We start from the raw sequence: 14,824 nt of genomic DNA, 5'->3' as shown, positions 1-14,824 counted from the left end.
ACATTTTTTTCTTTTAAATTTGTGTTTATATATGTCGTCTTTATATTTTATATATATATATTGATTTTTTTGCACTACATACATTTGCACAAAATGTCAAGTTCGCTTGGTGTACATTTTTTACTTTTAAATTTTTGTTTATATATGTCTTTATATATTTTATTTTTTCAGTAAATATATTTGCACTTTGTTTGAAGTTTGATCTGTTTACATTTTTCTTCAATAAAATTTACTTGTTAAACGTGTACTTTCCTTTTTAATGCTTTAATATTTCATTAGCATGTAATATAGCTAATTATACCTTTAAAATTCAAAATAGACTATATTCAAGTGGGGCATACATGACACCCAAAATAAAAAGGGGTTGCTGTGACTTATGAGTAGCACCCTTTTTATGCTGGGCGTCATGTATGCCCCACTTGAATATAATCTATTCTGAATGGAGACATAACCAACATATATTAAGAAAGCCAAGTCTAGAAGTAAGAGTTTACAGTTCAAGACTCAGAATTAATCAGACTGTTATTAATATTGAGATATATAAGCTCAAGGAAGCATGATCTGAATTTTGAATCTGATTTAAAAAAGATTTTAAATCTGAAGATTTCTTAAAAATATCCATGCTGTGGAGTATATATGGGTAGTTTTTTTTAAGAGAAGGCTGATTAGATTCTTATCAAATATTTTATTGCCCTGTAGACACCCATTTACAGTCTATTGACTAATGTCGGGTGAGGAGAACTGTCCCATTCATGCTTTATTGTAGTCAATAGACATACCTTTCACACCTCTGCCGGTATGAGACTTAATCTTCATTATTCTTTTATCGTTATTCTTTTGTTTGAATTCAGCCATTATAGCCTTTATTCTGGCATTATGCTTAGCCATCGACACCCATGTCATCCTACTATACATGCAAAATCCACCTATTATTTTAAGTCTTGTTTAAAAACAAAATATATACATATTTTTGGGACCTTATACATATTTTTGGGACCTTACGTGAATTCTTTTAACAAATTGAATTATGTAATAGAATAGCTTTTCCAGCAGGTGGATTAAAGCAACAGGTATCAGCAAGCTACATTTAGACAAAATATAAAATATTAATAATACACTTTTACTTAAAACTCACTTTAAACCACCATCGAGTATTTGTATCAGATTCCAGTCACGGTTTAAAATAGTGTTATGACATAAAATTAATAGAAATATTATTCTGTATGATAAATATTTAAAAAACATGTGATAATTATTTCTCCAGATGCTGTATATTGCATGTAAGTGAACACAAATAAACCTGAGAAAACATGATTGACTGCATTATGAGAGATGATTCCTATTCAAAATATCAAATGTTACAAATTAATAATTTCACACTCCTGGAATAGATCAAGAATTTAATGTCACTGCAAAGCAGATTTATCATAAAAGTGGTCAAATATCAAAGCTGGAGTCTTAAATCTTTGTAATGAGGGAAAGTTTTTCCAGATCAAGTAAGAGTGTGATGTTTTAACGAGTGGTGAAATGTTTTACTAAAATGATCTGTGATCTTTTCCGTGGAAGGGGTTAAGAAATATGCAAGGGGAACATTTTAAAATACTGCACAAAAGTTTATTGACCACACACTTTACAGAACAGACATAGTCAACTGTTCAAGTAACGCATCAGAGCCTCACGGACATCCCTGCCCCCCTCCTCTACAGGCTGTGGCAGTGCCAGCACAGGTTCTGCTGCTGAAGGTGGATCCCATGCACTCTCATAGGCCTCTCCATGACTCTCACAAAGGTTATGTAGAGCACAGCATGTCAGCACCATAGATTTCACAAGGTCGACCGAACAGTCATTTCTTTTCATAAGGCAACGCCATCTTCCTTTTAATCTTCCAAAAGCATTTTCAACCACTACACGTGCTCTGGATATTTTCGTGTTGTAGACCCGCTGTTCCGCTGTCAGCCGTCCAGATATGAATGGTTTTAAGAGCCAGTTCTGCAAGGGATAGGCAGAGTCTCCAAGGATGTAGTAGCCAACATTCACCCCATCAATGTTTTTGGTGCTAGCTGGTATGTGGTTTCCACGGCTTTCCACCTCCCACAGCGTGGACAGTCTCAAAACCCGAGCATCATGCAGGCTTCCAGGCAGTCCTGTGAAAACATTCCAGAAAAGTCCCTTCCCATCCACAATACCTTGAAGGATGATGGAGTGCCAGCCTTTACGGTTGAAATAGTCACAGTGATAGTGTTGTGGTGCTATTATGGGTATGTGTGATCCATCAATAGCACCAATACACTGTGGGAGTCCCCATCTGTTCTCAACGTAGGCAGCCATTTCTTTAAACCTCTCCAGATCTGGAAAACGATTTTTTTTCAGGTACCAACAACGTCTCTGCTGCAGCACAGAACTCCTGAACACACCGACACGCAGTTGAAATGCTTGCTCCAAAAAGATGTCCAACACTTCTGTACTCAGAGCCGGTTGCAAGCTTCCACAGTGCAATGGCTACTCTCTTCTTTAGAGGTACACACACGCGGAAGTTTGTGTCCCGTCGCTCCATCGCAGGACGCAGTTTGTTGCACAAATGGATAAACGTTTCTTCCGACATTTTAAAGTTCTCCAACCACTGCGTGTTTGTAAAACCAGGAACAATCACATCCCACCACTCAGAAGCTCTGTTAAACGTCCAAACAGATGGTCTGTGGCGGCGACTTTGCGAAATATGATACATCTGAAATACACAGATTACACTTCTTAATACATAATATTGCCAGCTAAATTCATTATATGCTTTGTGACTATATCAGGATTGAGACCCTAAACAAGATTAGCTTACCCTAGTGCGCCATCGGGCAAACTGAGTGATGTCGTCATCTGCGCTTCGTTGTAAGAGTTCCCAGACTCTTTTGTTTTTTTTAGCAGTATTTTGTTTTTCTGCCATCAGCCTCATTTTAAACACATTTCTCCGTCTTGCAGTTAAAAACATCCACATGCCGAGAATCAGGAACACCATCCCCTCGATAGGCTCCATTGTTCCTGTGTTTTGCGTTTGAAATTTGGCGCGTTTACGATGATGTCATGGCAATAGAGGCGGCGCAAATAACGATCAGTCCCACCCACTTTGAAGGGGTACTAACTGCGGTGGAAAAGCAAACGAGCTAAAGCGAACCGAACCGTGCCGTACCGAGTCGAGTCGTACCACGCAGTGGAAAAGCGAAGCGAGCCGAACCGTTCCGCGCCGAGTCGACCCGAACCGAACCGTACCGTACCATGCAGTGGAAAAGCGCCATTAGTTACGATCCTGTAATCTCACAAACGAGAGGCTCGTCTCTCCGTGTTATAGACAGGCTGTCACTCAGTCCAGTTACATAGTTAGGCCACTAGGTGGCGGCAAGAGACTGCCTTTGAGTGAGTCATACATTTCCGTTGAATTAACAAAGAAATTCGGATTCATTCTAATATATATGTAATGAAACAAGCTGTTAATTATTTTAACATTTAATTTTAACTTTGAGCTCCACTTTATAAGGCTCAGCTGCCCATTCCGGTGCATGGGCAAGGCAACGCTGGAGCTGACACGTCACCTCATAGAGATGACGCCATTCATTAGAAATATCCTTAAATGTTAAAAGGATGATTTATTTTTTTTAAAGATTTCGCTTTCCTTGGTCACTGCATATTTTTCAAATATGACTTGATCTGAAGGACAGATATTTAGTTTACATCCACTTTTCCGCTTCCGATCTGTTGCGTGAGATCACGTGATCATGGTGGAATCATATCTGGCATGATAATCTTATTAACATTTTCTAGTGTGTGATGCGCCACGATTTTCAAATCTTGTAGTGTGAGCATGTTTAAGATTTGAAGGAAAAAAATCTGCAAAGATTCTCCTTAAGTGTGAGGTGCAACCAGATTTCAAAATCGGTTAGGATTTTAAAACTCCTGTAGTGTGAGCCAGGCATAAAACAACTTTTTTAGTTAATTATCTGTAAAAATGGAGCTTCATAAAATGCTGTTCATTGATTCGAGTACATTTTTTGACATTTGGGTATAAAGTGTTTTAATTTTCAAATATATGGTGTAAAAACTTCTGAGTGCTGCCCTCTTCAGGTTAAAAGGAAAGCTCCTGCAGTAGGGGTAGGCCTACTCTCTGACGTAGAATACTCTCTGACGTCGCTCTGTCACGCCCTTGGTGCGAGCTCACCACGCCCTTGGCTGCCCCTGCTATAAAAGCATCTGGTTCCGTCAAAACTACTGAAGCGAGTCAGGAGTTGGAATTACGATCGTATTGAAAACGATCAGGATATATATATATTAGCATCTAGTTAGCATAGCATTTATATAGTTATTTAGATTATTTCGTGTAGCCTAGGTAGTTAATCTCGCCTATTGCTCCAGTGTGCAACCTGCATTTTACGTGGGATTGCTTCTCCAACGCAATGGAGGTGGAAATGGGCTTCTCCACACAGCTCGCGCTGCCAAACGCTGATCTTCATACCTCTTCCAATCCTGCATGAACTCCACCACCGCAGCGGCGTCATGATGTGAGTGAGCATATATTTTTAATCACAATTTATGTTCCTTCTTATTAGGCTAAAGTTAATCCTCTGGTGTCGACAAACCCGCCGGCGTGATTTGCTGATTATTTTTTTCACATAGCAGCAAAATATAATAAACGTAATAGTAATAATAATCCTGGAAAAAAATTACCTCAAAATGACTGAATATAAGAATAATCGGATGCCGATCGCGATGCGGGAGTTAAGACCGCAGTTTGAGCTGGTGTCCACAGACAATTCACCCTCCTCCACTTCAGGTGAAGGTGGGGAAGAAAAGTTCTCGACTTCAAATGGCCGCTCTGTTGCAAAGCTACTTGCGTCACTCCATTTTAGCTAGTTGACAGAGCTGTCACTGCGGGTCTCAGGTGCACCCCCCCCCCCCCCCCCCCACCCCCCTGCTCACACCTGCCCTCGGTTCGTCCCCTCTCTCTCCGCTGGGGTCTGCCCACTTTTCCAGCATTTTTAAAATATTGCCAGTGGGTGGAGTCAGGCTTTGACCAGGGGTTTAGTTACCCTTTAAGTAAGTTCTTTATACACCACTGAACACATAGTTATGGATGTAATATTGCATTTCTGTTAATAGATTCTCTAAATTTTTACACATTGCACCTTTAAGTTGATCCAACTGTAGAAAAACTTAATACATTTAAGTTGGAATGCAATGAAATTAAGTCAGACTAATGTACTTAAATTATTTGAGTTCATTCAATCCTATTATTTAATAGGATTGAATGAACTCAAATAATTTAAGTGTGATTGACCTAGTGAAATGAAGTAGATTAAACGTGATAATTTAAGTTGAGAAAACGTAAATTTTTTAGGTGTTACCAATTGAAGTAATTTTTTTAGGTTGATCCAACTGTTCACTTTTTACGGTTCCATTTCAGTTTCAGCAATCCCTTCACTCGATTGGGATGTTCTCTTGTGTTCTGGGCGGCAAGTGCAGTAACTGTAACATCGGGCATATTTTGTAGTATTAAACACATATTTATACCGACTTCATCAGGCTCCGAAAATTCTTCACAAAGAACACAAAGAATGGCCTTCTCAGCTGCCATATTTGCAACTCTTGCGTCATCAGAACAGTGTGTTCAACGCATCACTGTTTCTGTTTAAAAAACGTTATGCTACGTTTTGTCGGGGCCGAACGCTGCCTAGGTCTCAGGTGCACGCCCCCCCTGTTTACACCTACTATACGTGTATGCCTCGTTGAGAAATTAATTTCAAATCATTCTATAACATTGTAAAACAATTAACTACTTTAAAAAATACTCACTGACATAATAAACCAATACTCAATGACAATCAGAATTTAAACTTGCAGGAAAAATTAGGGACTTAGTAGGGCAGTCTGACCTCAGGAAGCCGATTTAGCTTGAGGGCACGCTGCAGGGTCATGTTACGAGTGAGAGAGAAGAAATTCAGCTCAATCAGCTTGCGTGGGTTCAGCGATCTGTGCCAGTACCTTTTAACAACCATAAAGAATAACAAAATTTGGTTTTAAACAATACCACAAATAAAACAGCAGCGGTGGTCTGGGAGAGTAAGAGAAATATCCTGACAATTTCCATCATACCTGCAGGTTGCAATAGGCTTTGGTAGGACTGCACTGGTGCTGTAGACAGCTTGAGATATACCCTGCTGATGGATACGTCTGGTGATCTCCCTGATTAGGACTGGTGCCACTCTTTTTGAGCGAAGTTTTTTGTGCACGCACAGGAAGTTCACTTCCACCATCTTTAGCTCTCTGTGGAGCATCTTTGTCATTTGTATCAACCAAAAATATTTAAACAATTTTAACCAACTGAAAAAAAAATCTTCACTTACGTGTCAAATACTTTCATAGTAGCAGGATTGGCATTTATGAATCCCACTAGTTTTTGACTGGAGTTTACTCTGACTCCACAGTGCCACTGTGATTGCCCTCCAGGGGGGCATAGAGCCCTAAAATAAGTGCAAAAACATAGAGAAATTATAAGATCAGTTGTTTGTGCTCATATTGATGTAAGAGATCAAACACACCAGAGCAAGAACTGTGGAGAGTAGTGCAGACGAAGTGTGTTGTCATCCTCCTCCGTGTAGTTTTCATTCAGGAAATCACAAAGTTCTCTCAGCTACAATTACATAGAGAAACATAAGGAGTAAACTAGTTACAGGGTTGAAGATAAAGATAATCGTTTTTCTTTTACTGCAGTAACTGTAGTTCCCATTCCCAACTGGTGCATGGGCAGAAATGCGAAAAATGGAAAGCAGAAATGCAAAAATCTATTTAAGCTTTATCCTATCTGTGCGGCGGTGTTATCAGACTGCTTTCTCTTAAAACAGGTATTTTGAGCAGGAGGATGAAGTATACCAAAGAGCAAAAATATAATAACAGTACCCTTTAAAAAAAAAATGTTCTTAATTATATTGAATGTGCACTTACAATACTCTAAAAAGAGTATATTTTTTAAAAAAAACTGTACTTGTAGAATAAATGGCCACTTACGAGTACTTATAGGCCTACACTTTCATATGATTCTTAAAACATTTAAGACACTTAACACTTTTACTTTTAAAAAGTCAAATAAAAAAAAGGGCAAATTAAAAGTTTTACTTTACAGTAGCATAAATTCGTCACCTCATTCGGTAATATATGTCACTATATTTCAAAGACACCAAATAATAATGAAATTACATATAAAAGTGTACTAAAGTTCTTCTTAAAGGGTTAGTTCACCCAAAAATTAAAATTCTGTCAGTAATTACGCACCCTCATGTTGTTCCAACCCCCTAAGACTTTCGTTCATCTTCGGAACACAAATTAAGATATTTTTAATGAAATCTGAGAGCTGGCTCACTCCTTCATAGTCTGCTTGTCACGGTATTCCGATCCAATGTTCCTTCTCGTCTCGTGTTTATGTTGTGGTATGAAAGCACGTGTGTAGTGGGCGTGAATGTGTTGTCATTCCTTGATCCGCTCCAGCTGAAAATCATCATTCATCACCAGCTGCAGTCAATCTTCCTCACTCTTTATATACTCACCGTTGTCTCATTCCCTTTGTCAGATCGTTGTTGTATGTCTTGGGTGTTGGTGTTCGCGTCTGGTTCCAGTTTTCCCCGTCCTTGTGTTCCTGTGGATTCGTCAACTCGGTGTTGGATTGTTCGTCTCGTCTTGGGCACTTCACGAGGATTCACCGCACCTTGACCATCGAAGTCCCTGCGTTACCTATCCACACCCGTGTCTTTTCCTGTACTGTTGTCCTTCAAATAAATACTGAGTAACTGCTATTGCTTCCTGTTCTTTTACCGACCATGACAGAACGATCTGACCTTACAATGGAAGCAGCAGGAGAGGCATCTTCCACGCTGGATGAGTTCGTCCACCACAACGTCCGGAGATTGGACTCTCACGAGAGGAACATCAATGACACGGGTCGTGCGATTCAAGCTTTGGTAGCGCAGGTGTCCGAGCTCACCCAGCAGGTCCAACTTCTTCGTGTTCCCACTGCGCCACCCACACCAGCCGTTCCCCCCACACCACCGGAGATCTTCGCGCCATCTGAGCCACGCCTACCGGTTCCGGAGTCTTATGCGGGTGAGTCGGCATATTGTCGAGCGTTTTTGACAAGGTGTTCAATGCATTTCGCCCTACAGCCCAGAACGTTCCAGAATGAACAAACCAAGGTGGCCTTTGTCATCACGTTACTGACCGGAAAGGCTGCGTTATGGGGAACGGCGGTGTGGGAGAATCAAGACCCTTGCTGTGCCTCGTTCCAATCTCTCTCCGCGGAGATGAGAAGAGTCTTTGATCGAGCAGTCGCGGGGAGAGAGGCCGCTAGGGTACTGGCCGACCTTCGTCAGGGGGAGAGGTCGGTCTCGGACTTTTCCATCGAGTTCCGAACCCTGGCGGCCGAATGCCATTGGAACGAGGAGGCGCAGTGGGACATGTTCCTGCATGGGTTGGCTGATCGCGTCCACAGAGAGATCTACGCCCTGGACCTCCCCACGTCTCTTAACGGACTTATTGACTTAGCTCTACGGGTGGATGCGCGACTTTCCTGAGTCGGAGGCAGAGTCTCGTCCACCCGTTCTCCTGGAGGGATAGAGGGTCAACGGTCCAGCGGCAGGGACGTGATCAGCCCTGTCTTCGATCACGAACCCATGCAGGTGGGTCGAGCTCGGCTTTCCCGGGAGGAGAGGGAGAGGCGGAGGTCCCAGGGCCTTTGCCTATACTGTGGAGGTTCGGGACACTTTGCGTACAACTGCCCGGTAAAAGGCCAAGCCCGATAGTAAGTATGAGGCTACTATCGGGTGGGATCTCCGCCGAGAAGACCTCATCCACATCTACACTCCTCCCGGTAAGACTGAGATGGTCAACTCACCAACACGACTGCCAAGCACTTCTGGACTCTGGGGCTGAAGGTAATTTCATGGACAGCACGTTTGCACACACGTTTCAGATTCCACTCAGACCACTCACTCAGAAGATTGCGGTACATGCACTTAATGGCCAAGAACTTCCCACCATCTCATTCATCACCGAAGACATCACCCTCATCACTTCTGGAAATCACACTGAGACAATTTTTTTTTATATCATGGATTCACCATTGGCAGCCATTGTTCTTGGTCACCCCTGGCTCACTTATCACAACCCCCGAGTGGACTGGCAGCATAAGACCATACTGGAGTGGAGCAGGGAGTGTCATAAGTCTTGTCTTGTGTCTGCTTGTCCGTCTGTGCCTGTTTTTGTGTTTCAGGAGGAAGCAGGGGATCTGTCTAACGTGCCCGAGGAGTACCATGACCTGAAGGAAGTGTTCAGTAAGTCTAGGGCTGCTTCTCTCCCTCCTCATCGTCCCTATGACTGTGCAATAGAGTTAATGCCAGGTAAGTCTCCGCCTAAAGGCAAGTTATACTCGCTTTCTGTCCCAGAAAGGGAGGCTATGGAGAAATATATTTCTGATTCTCTAGCAACCAAGTTCATCCGCCCTTCCTCTTCACCTGCGGGGGCGGGGTTCTTTTTTGTGGGGAAAAAGGATGGCTCTCTGCGACCTTGTATTGATTACCGAGGGTTGAATAACATCACGGTAAAGAATACCTATCCTTTGCCGTTGATGTCTTCAGCCTTCGAGAGGTTGCAGGGAGCATCCATCTTCTCAAAATTGGATTTGCGTAATGCTTATCATTTGGTCCGCATCAGGGAGGGGGATGAATGGAAGACTGCGTTTAACACCCCCAGGGGGCACTTTGAATATTTGGTCATGCCTTTCGGGCTGTCCAACTCCCCAGCAGTCTTCCAGGCACTTGTCAATGATGTGTTGCGAGACATGATAGATCAATTCATATATGTTTACCTGGATGACATATTGATATTTTCCTCGTCTCTCCAGGAACATGTGCAACACGTACGACAAGTGCTTCAGAGGTTGTTAGAGAATGGGCTTTTTGTCAAGGCGGAGAAATGCGATTTTCATGCACAGTCTGTTCCTTTTTTAGGACACATCGTCTCGTCTGAGGGAATGCGTGTGGACCCTGACAAGGTTAAGGCTGTGGTGGAATGGCCAAGTCCAGATTCCCGTAAGGCCCTACAGAGGTTTCTGGGATTCGCCAATTTCTATCGGCGTTTCATTCGCAACTTCAGCCTACTAGCCGGGCCTCTGACCGCCTTGACCTCCCCCAGAACTCCGTTCAGGTGGTCAGATACAGCCGAGGCTGTGTTTGCTAACCTCAAGAGCCGCTTTGTTTCAGCTCCCATCCTCGTTGCCCCTGACTATTCACGGCAGTTCGTGGTGGAGGTCGATGCGTCAGAGGTGGGGGTAGGAGCAGTGCTGTCCCAGCGCTCTCCCACAGACGACAAGATGCATCCTTGCGCGTTTCTCTCTCACCGTTTATCCCCAGCTGAATGCAATTACGACATTGGTAACAGGGAGTTGTTGGCAGTCAAGTTAGCGTTGGAGGAATGGCGACATTGGTTAGAGGGTTCGGGGGTACATTTTATCGTCTGGACCGACCACAAGAACTTAGAGTACATCAGAACCGCCAAAAGATTGAACTCCAGGCAGGCTCGGTGGGCACTTTTTTTCGGTCGTTTTGATTTTTCTATCTCGTACCGTCCGGGTTCTAAGAACATCAAAACCGATTCTTTGTCTCGTATTTTTACTCCCGTCTACTCCCGAGTGCATTTTACCGGAGACCCTATTTGTTTCCACACTTGTATGGGAGATCGAATCGAAGGTCAAGAAGGCCTTAGAAGGGGTAACGCCTCCGCCCGACTGTCCACCGAGTCGTTTATTTGTGCCGGAGGGATTAAGGTCGGACGTTATCCGGTGGGGCCATTGTTCCAACATAGCTTGTCATCCAGGAGTTAATCGTACTAAGTTTTTAGTCAAGCAACGATTCTGGTGGCCACTTATGGCTCGTGACATCCACAGTTTTGTTTTGGCTTGCTCGGTTTGTGCCACTGGTAAGACTTCCAATCGACCTCCAGATGGGCTCCTCCAACCGCTGCCAGTCCCTTCGAGACCCTGGTCCCATATCGCGCTAGATTTTATCACCGCCCTCCCCCCCTCCCAGGGTAACACAATCGTTTTGACTGTGGTGGACCGGTTCTCGAAGGCGGCCCATTTTATTCCCTTACCCTCAGCTAAGGAGACAGCGTTGACAGTCGTTGACCACGTCTTTCGCTTACATGGCCTCCCGATAGACGTGGTCTCTGACAGAGGACCCCAGTTTGTGTCCAAATTTTGGCAAGAATTTTGTAGATTACTGGGGGCGACGGTTAGTCTGTCTTCAGGGTTTCACCCTCAGAGCAATGGCCAGACCGAGAGAGCCAACCAAGATCTGGAGAGGGTGTTACGATGTTTGGTATCCAAGAATCCTTCCTCATGGAGCCAACAGCTGTCCATGGTGGAGTACGCCCACAATACCTTACCAGTGTCGGCCACGGGCCTTTCTCCGTTTGAGTGTAGTGTAGGTTACCAGCCACCAATTTTTCCCAGTCTGGAATCCGAGGTCGCGGTCCCCTCTGCTCACGCCTTTATCCAGAGGTGTCACCGCACTTGGACTAGAGCCCGTGAGACTTTACTCCAAGTGGGGGCGCGCACCAAGGCTAAGGCCGATCGCCACCGGTCAAAGCCTCCCGTATATGTCGTCGGTCAAAAAGTGTGGCTTTCTACTAAGAACATTCCTCTCCGCTCCGTCTCTAATAAGCTTGCTCCCAAATTTATTGGCCCGTTCGCTGTCACCAAGATCATTAGTCCGGTGACAGTCCGCCTTAGTTTACCTCCTGCGTACAGGAGAATTCACCCCGCATTTCACGTTTCCCAAATTAAACCCGTGTTTCGTTCTTGCATTAATCCGCCTGTCCCGGTCCCCCCCCCGCCGCGTCTCGTAGATGGGGAGACCACCTATTCGGTAGATCGTATTCTGGATTCTAGGCGGAGGGGGCGCGGATTCCAGTACTTGGTGGACTGGGAAGGTTACGGTCCGGAGGAGAGAAGTTGGGTACCTGCCAGAGACATTCTGGATCACTCCTTGATCGATGATTACAATCGTCAGGTAAGGAGGTCTGAGAACGCCAGGAGGCGTTCTTAGGAGAGGGGTACTGTCACGGTATTCAGATCCAATGTTCCTTCTCGTCTCGTGTTTATGTTGTGGTATGAAAGCACGTGTGTAGTGGGCGTGAATGTGTTGTCATTCCTTGATCCGCTCCAGCTGAAAATCATCATTCATCACCAGCTGCAGTCAATCTTCCTCACTCTTTATATACTCACTGTTGTCTCATTCCCTTTGTCAGATCGTTGTTGTATGTCTTGGGTGTCGGTGTTCGCGTCTGGTTCCAGTTTTCCCCGTCCTTGTGTTCCTGTGGATTCGTCAACTCGGTGTTGGATTGTTCGTCTCGTCTTGGGCACTTCACGAGGATTCACCGCACCTTGACCATCGAAGTCCCTGCGTTACCTGTCCACACCCGTGTCTTTTCCTGTACTGTTGTCCTTCAAATAAATACTGAGTAACTGCTATTGCTTCCTGTTCTTTTACCGACCATGACACTGCTAGGTAATTGATATCTGCAAGCCCTGAAATGTTAGTAAAGATGTTAAAATAATCCAAGTGACTACAGTGGCTCAACCTTAAGTTTATCAAGCGACAAGAATACTTTTTGTGCACAAAAAAAAAAAAAAATAACGAATTTATTCAACTACGCATTTTCTTCTGTGTGGGCCTCTGAGTGAGTTCACGTAGTGTAACAGCGCAGCGCTTCTGGGTTGTACGTCAGAACGTAGGCTCACTATTGGCCAGCATCACAGGCATCACACACATGACCAGCGTCGGCTAATAGTGAGCCTACGTTCTGACATACAACTCACTCAGAGGCCCACACAGATTTCATCAAAAATATCTTAATTTGTGTTCCGAAGATGAACGGAAGTCTTACGGGAATGGAACAAGATGAGGGTGAGTAATTACTGACAGAATTTTCATTTTTGGGTGATCTAACCCTTTAAGTGGGTCAAAAAAGCACTCTTAATTTCAACTAACTGCACTGAGTATAAATTTAAACTAATACATCTTCCTTTAATTTTAAATAACATGGAATCAGTGTCCGAAAACATTCAGTTTGCATATATTCTTTTAAAGTATATTACTTCTGTAATAATTACAGAGATAATATAATATTAATAAGGAATAATTAGTGTTTTGACAAGGGTAGTCCTCATCATTTACTTACTTTTGATACTCTTTTTTTTTTTTTTTTGCTACATTAGAAAATTAAAAAGAGTACTTAAACTTTTATTAGAGTAATATTTCATCAAGGCATCTATATTTTAGCTAAAGTGTACTTTGTCCATCCCTGGATTTCAATGACATTTCTTTTCAATTCTGTTCAATAAATAAATTTGGGACTGTATTAGTTCAAAAAGTCCTTTCTCTCACCTGCTCCTGATTGTCCAGTTCGAGGGTGTCCCAAATGAATTCCTGTGGCAGTGAATACGACTCTTCTCGAACGCTGGGCATCTCTGACTTAATCGGTCCATATGATGTCACGTCCTCATCTAAAAGAGAATGAATGCCATTTGTAGAGATGCACACAGGTAATGTTGTTTCTAACTGTGCACTGTCCATCATACCTATCTTAGGAACTGGCTGGGTATCCCAAAAGCGGTATGTGTGCTTATGAGCCTCCAGTAGACTTTTTGGAGGCCCCTGATCAAAAGAAAACAGGTGCAGGGCTTTTTGAATCTCCTGTTGCTTATCCTCTGGAAGAGAGTCCAGCTGTAAACAAATTAAAGTTATTTGAAACAGGTAATATACTCATACATCTCATAAAAAAGATACACATAGACAGACATGGATTATTAGTTACCATTTTGAAAGCGTCCTGTGGCCCCTCTTTAGCCCATGCTTGGTCCTTGTGTTTCTTTGTCTTCTTCTTCTTGCCTTCAGCACCCCTGTTTTCCTCTAAGCTGTTTAAAAGCAGTACATTTTAAAATAATCGAAAAATAATAAATAATATATAAATAAAATAACAAATAGAATTAAAAGAGTGAGCGAGAGAAAAATGACAATGAATAGATACAGCACTTACAGGCTTTTCTGCTTGGCCATGAAAGTGTTTTTGGGCATTGGAGCAGCCATTTAAGTGATCATTCAGCTCTGTAGTTGTGGGTGTTTGTGCTAGGAGCTTATCTTAATGTGCTGTTAGTGCAGGAGGGAGACACCCAGCCTTCAACATGAGTATCTACCAATCAGCTGCCCTCCACACCCATACACAGTGATCACTTATCGTAGCATAACACTTTTTGGCTTGCTTTCAGAGCCACTAATAGTAAAGTTTAAACCATTGGTGCATAATTAAGGGGAATGTGTTAAAATTCCTATAAACTTGTTTTCAACTAGATAGCCTCACTGGGGCAATATATGTTTTGCCTTATGATACAATACTTTGATACATTTTTATTGCGTTTTTCATCATAACAAAATTGAATTTTGATTGAAAAATGATTTAAAAGTTTTTTGTAAACTAAAAGGTTTGGTTTGCTATAATGTGCCAAGATGAATAGCATGATACTGCAATTCCAGTGGCTGCAGTTCCAGGACTGCATTTCTAAAACTCTATTGTAGTATGTACTAGCAGTAGCCGATGTACTATTTTATAGCACTATCTATTCAACTCTGTATTTGTATTACTGATTTTCAGGAATGATAAATTAAATAATAAATTATTTAAACCATTAAATTGATTTAACCAACCCCTAACCATAACTGTTAGTAACCCTCTTGACATT

At 42.8% G+C, this 14,824-nt stretch overlaps 1 protein-coding gene across 1 annotated transcript in view; it reads right to left on the bottom strand.

Moving 5' to 3' along the window:
• The window catches only part of LOC143738229 (glycylpeptide N-tetradecanoyltransferase 1-like), a 30,607-nt gene extending 16,356 nt beyond the window's left edge, over positions 1-14,251 (bottom strand). Inside the window, exons 1-8 of the mRNA XM_077230250.1 lie at positions 14,125-14,251; positions 13,903-14,002; positions 13,667-13,811; positions 13,473-13,591; positions 6,579-6,670; positions 6,384-6,500; positions 6,133-6,303; positions 5,913-6,021 (exon numbers count right to left, since the gene is read on the bottom strand). Coding sequence (XP_077086365.1) covers positions 5,913-6,021; positions 6,133-6,303; positions 6,384-6,500; positions 6,579-6,670; positions 13,473-13,591; positions 13,667-13,811; positions 13,903-14,002; positions 14,125-14,174 — 903 coding nt within the window. The 5' untranslated portion in view covers positions 14,175-14,251. The remainder of the gene's footprint in view (positions 1-5,912; positions 6,022-6,132; positions 6,304-6,383; positions 6,501-6,578; positions 6,671-13,472; positions 13,592-13,666; positions 13,812-13,902; positions 14,003-14,124) is intronic.
• Between the last annotated feature and the right edge of the window lie 573 nt (positions 14,252-14,824).

Source organism: Siphateles boraxobius, unplaced genomic scaffold, assembly GCF_051911475.1.
Source record: "Siphateles boraxobius isolate OS27281-9 unplaced genomic scaffold, OSU_SipBor_1 140, whole genome shotgun sequence".
Classification (NCBI taxonomy): Eukaryota; Metazoa; Chordata; class Actinopteri; order Cypriniformes; family Leuciscidae; genus Siphateles; species Siphateles boraxobius.
The sequence above is the reverse complement of the archived record's forward strand: the minus strand, read 5'-3'. Positions and strand labels throughout refer to the sequence as shown.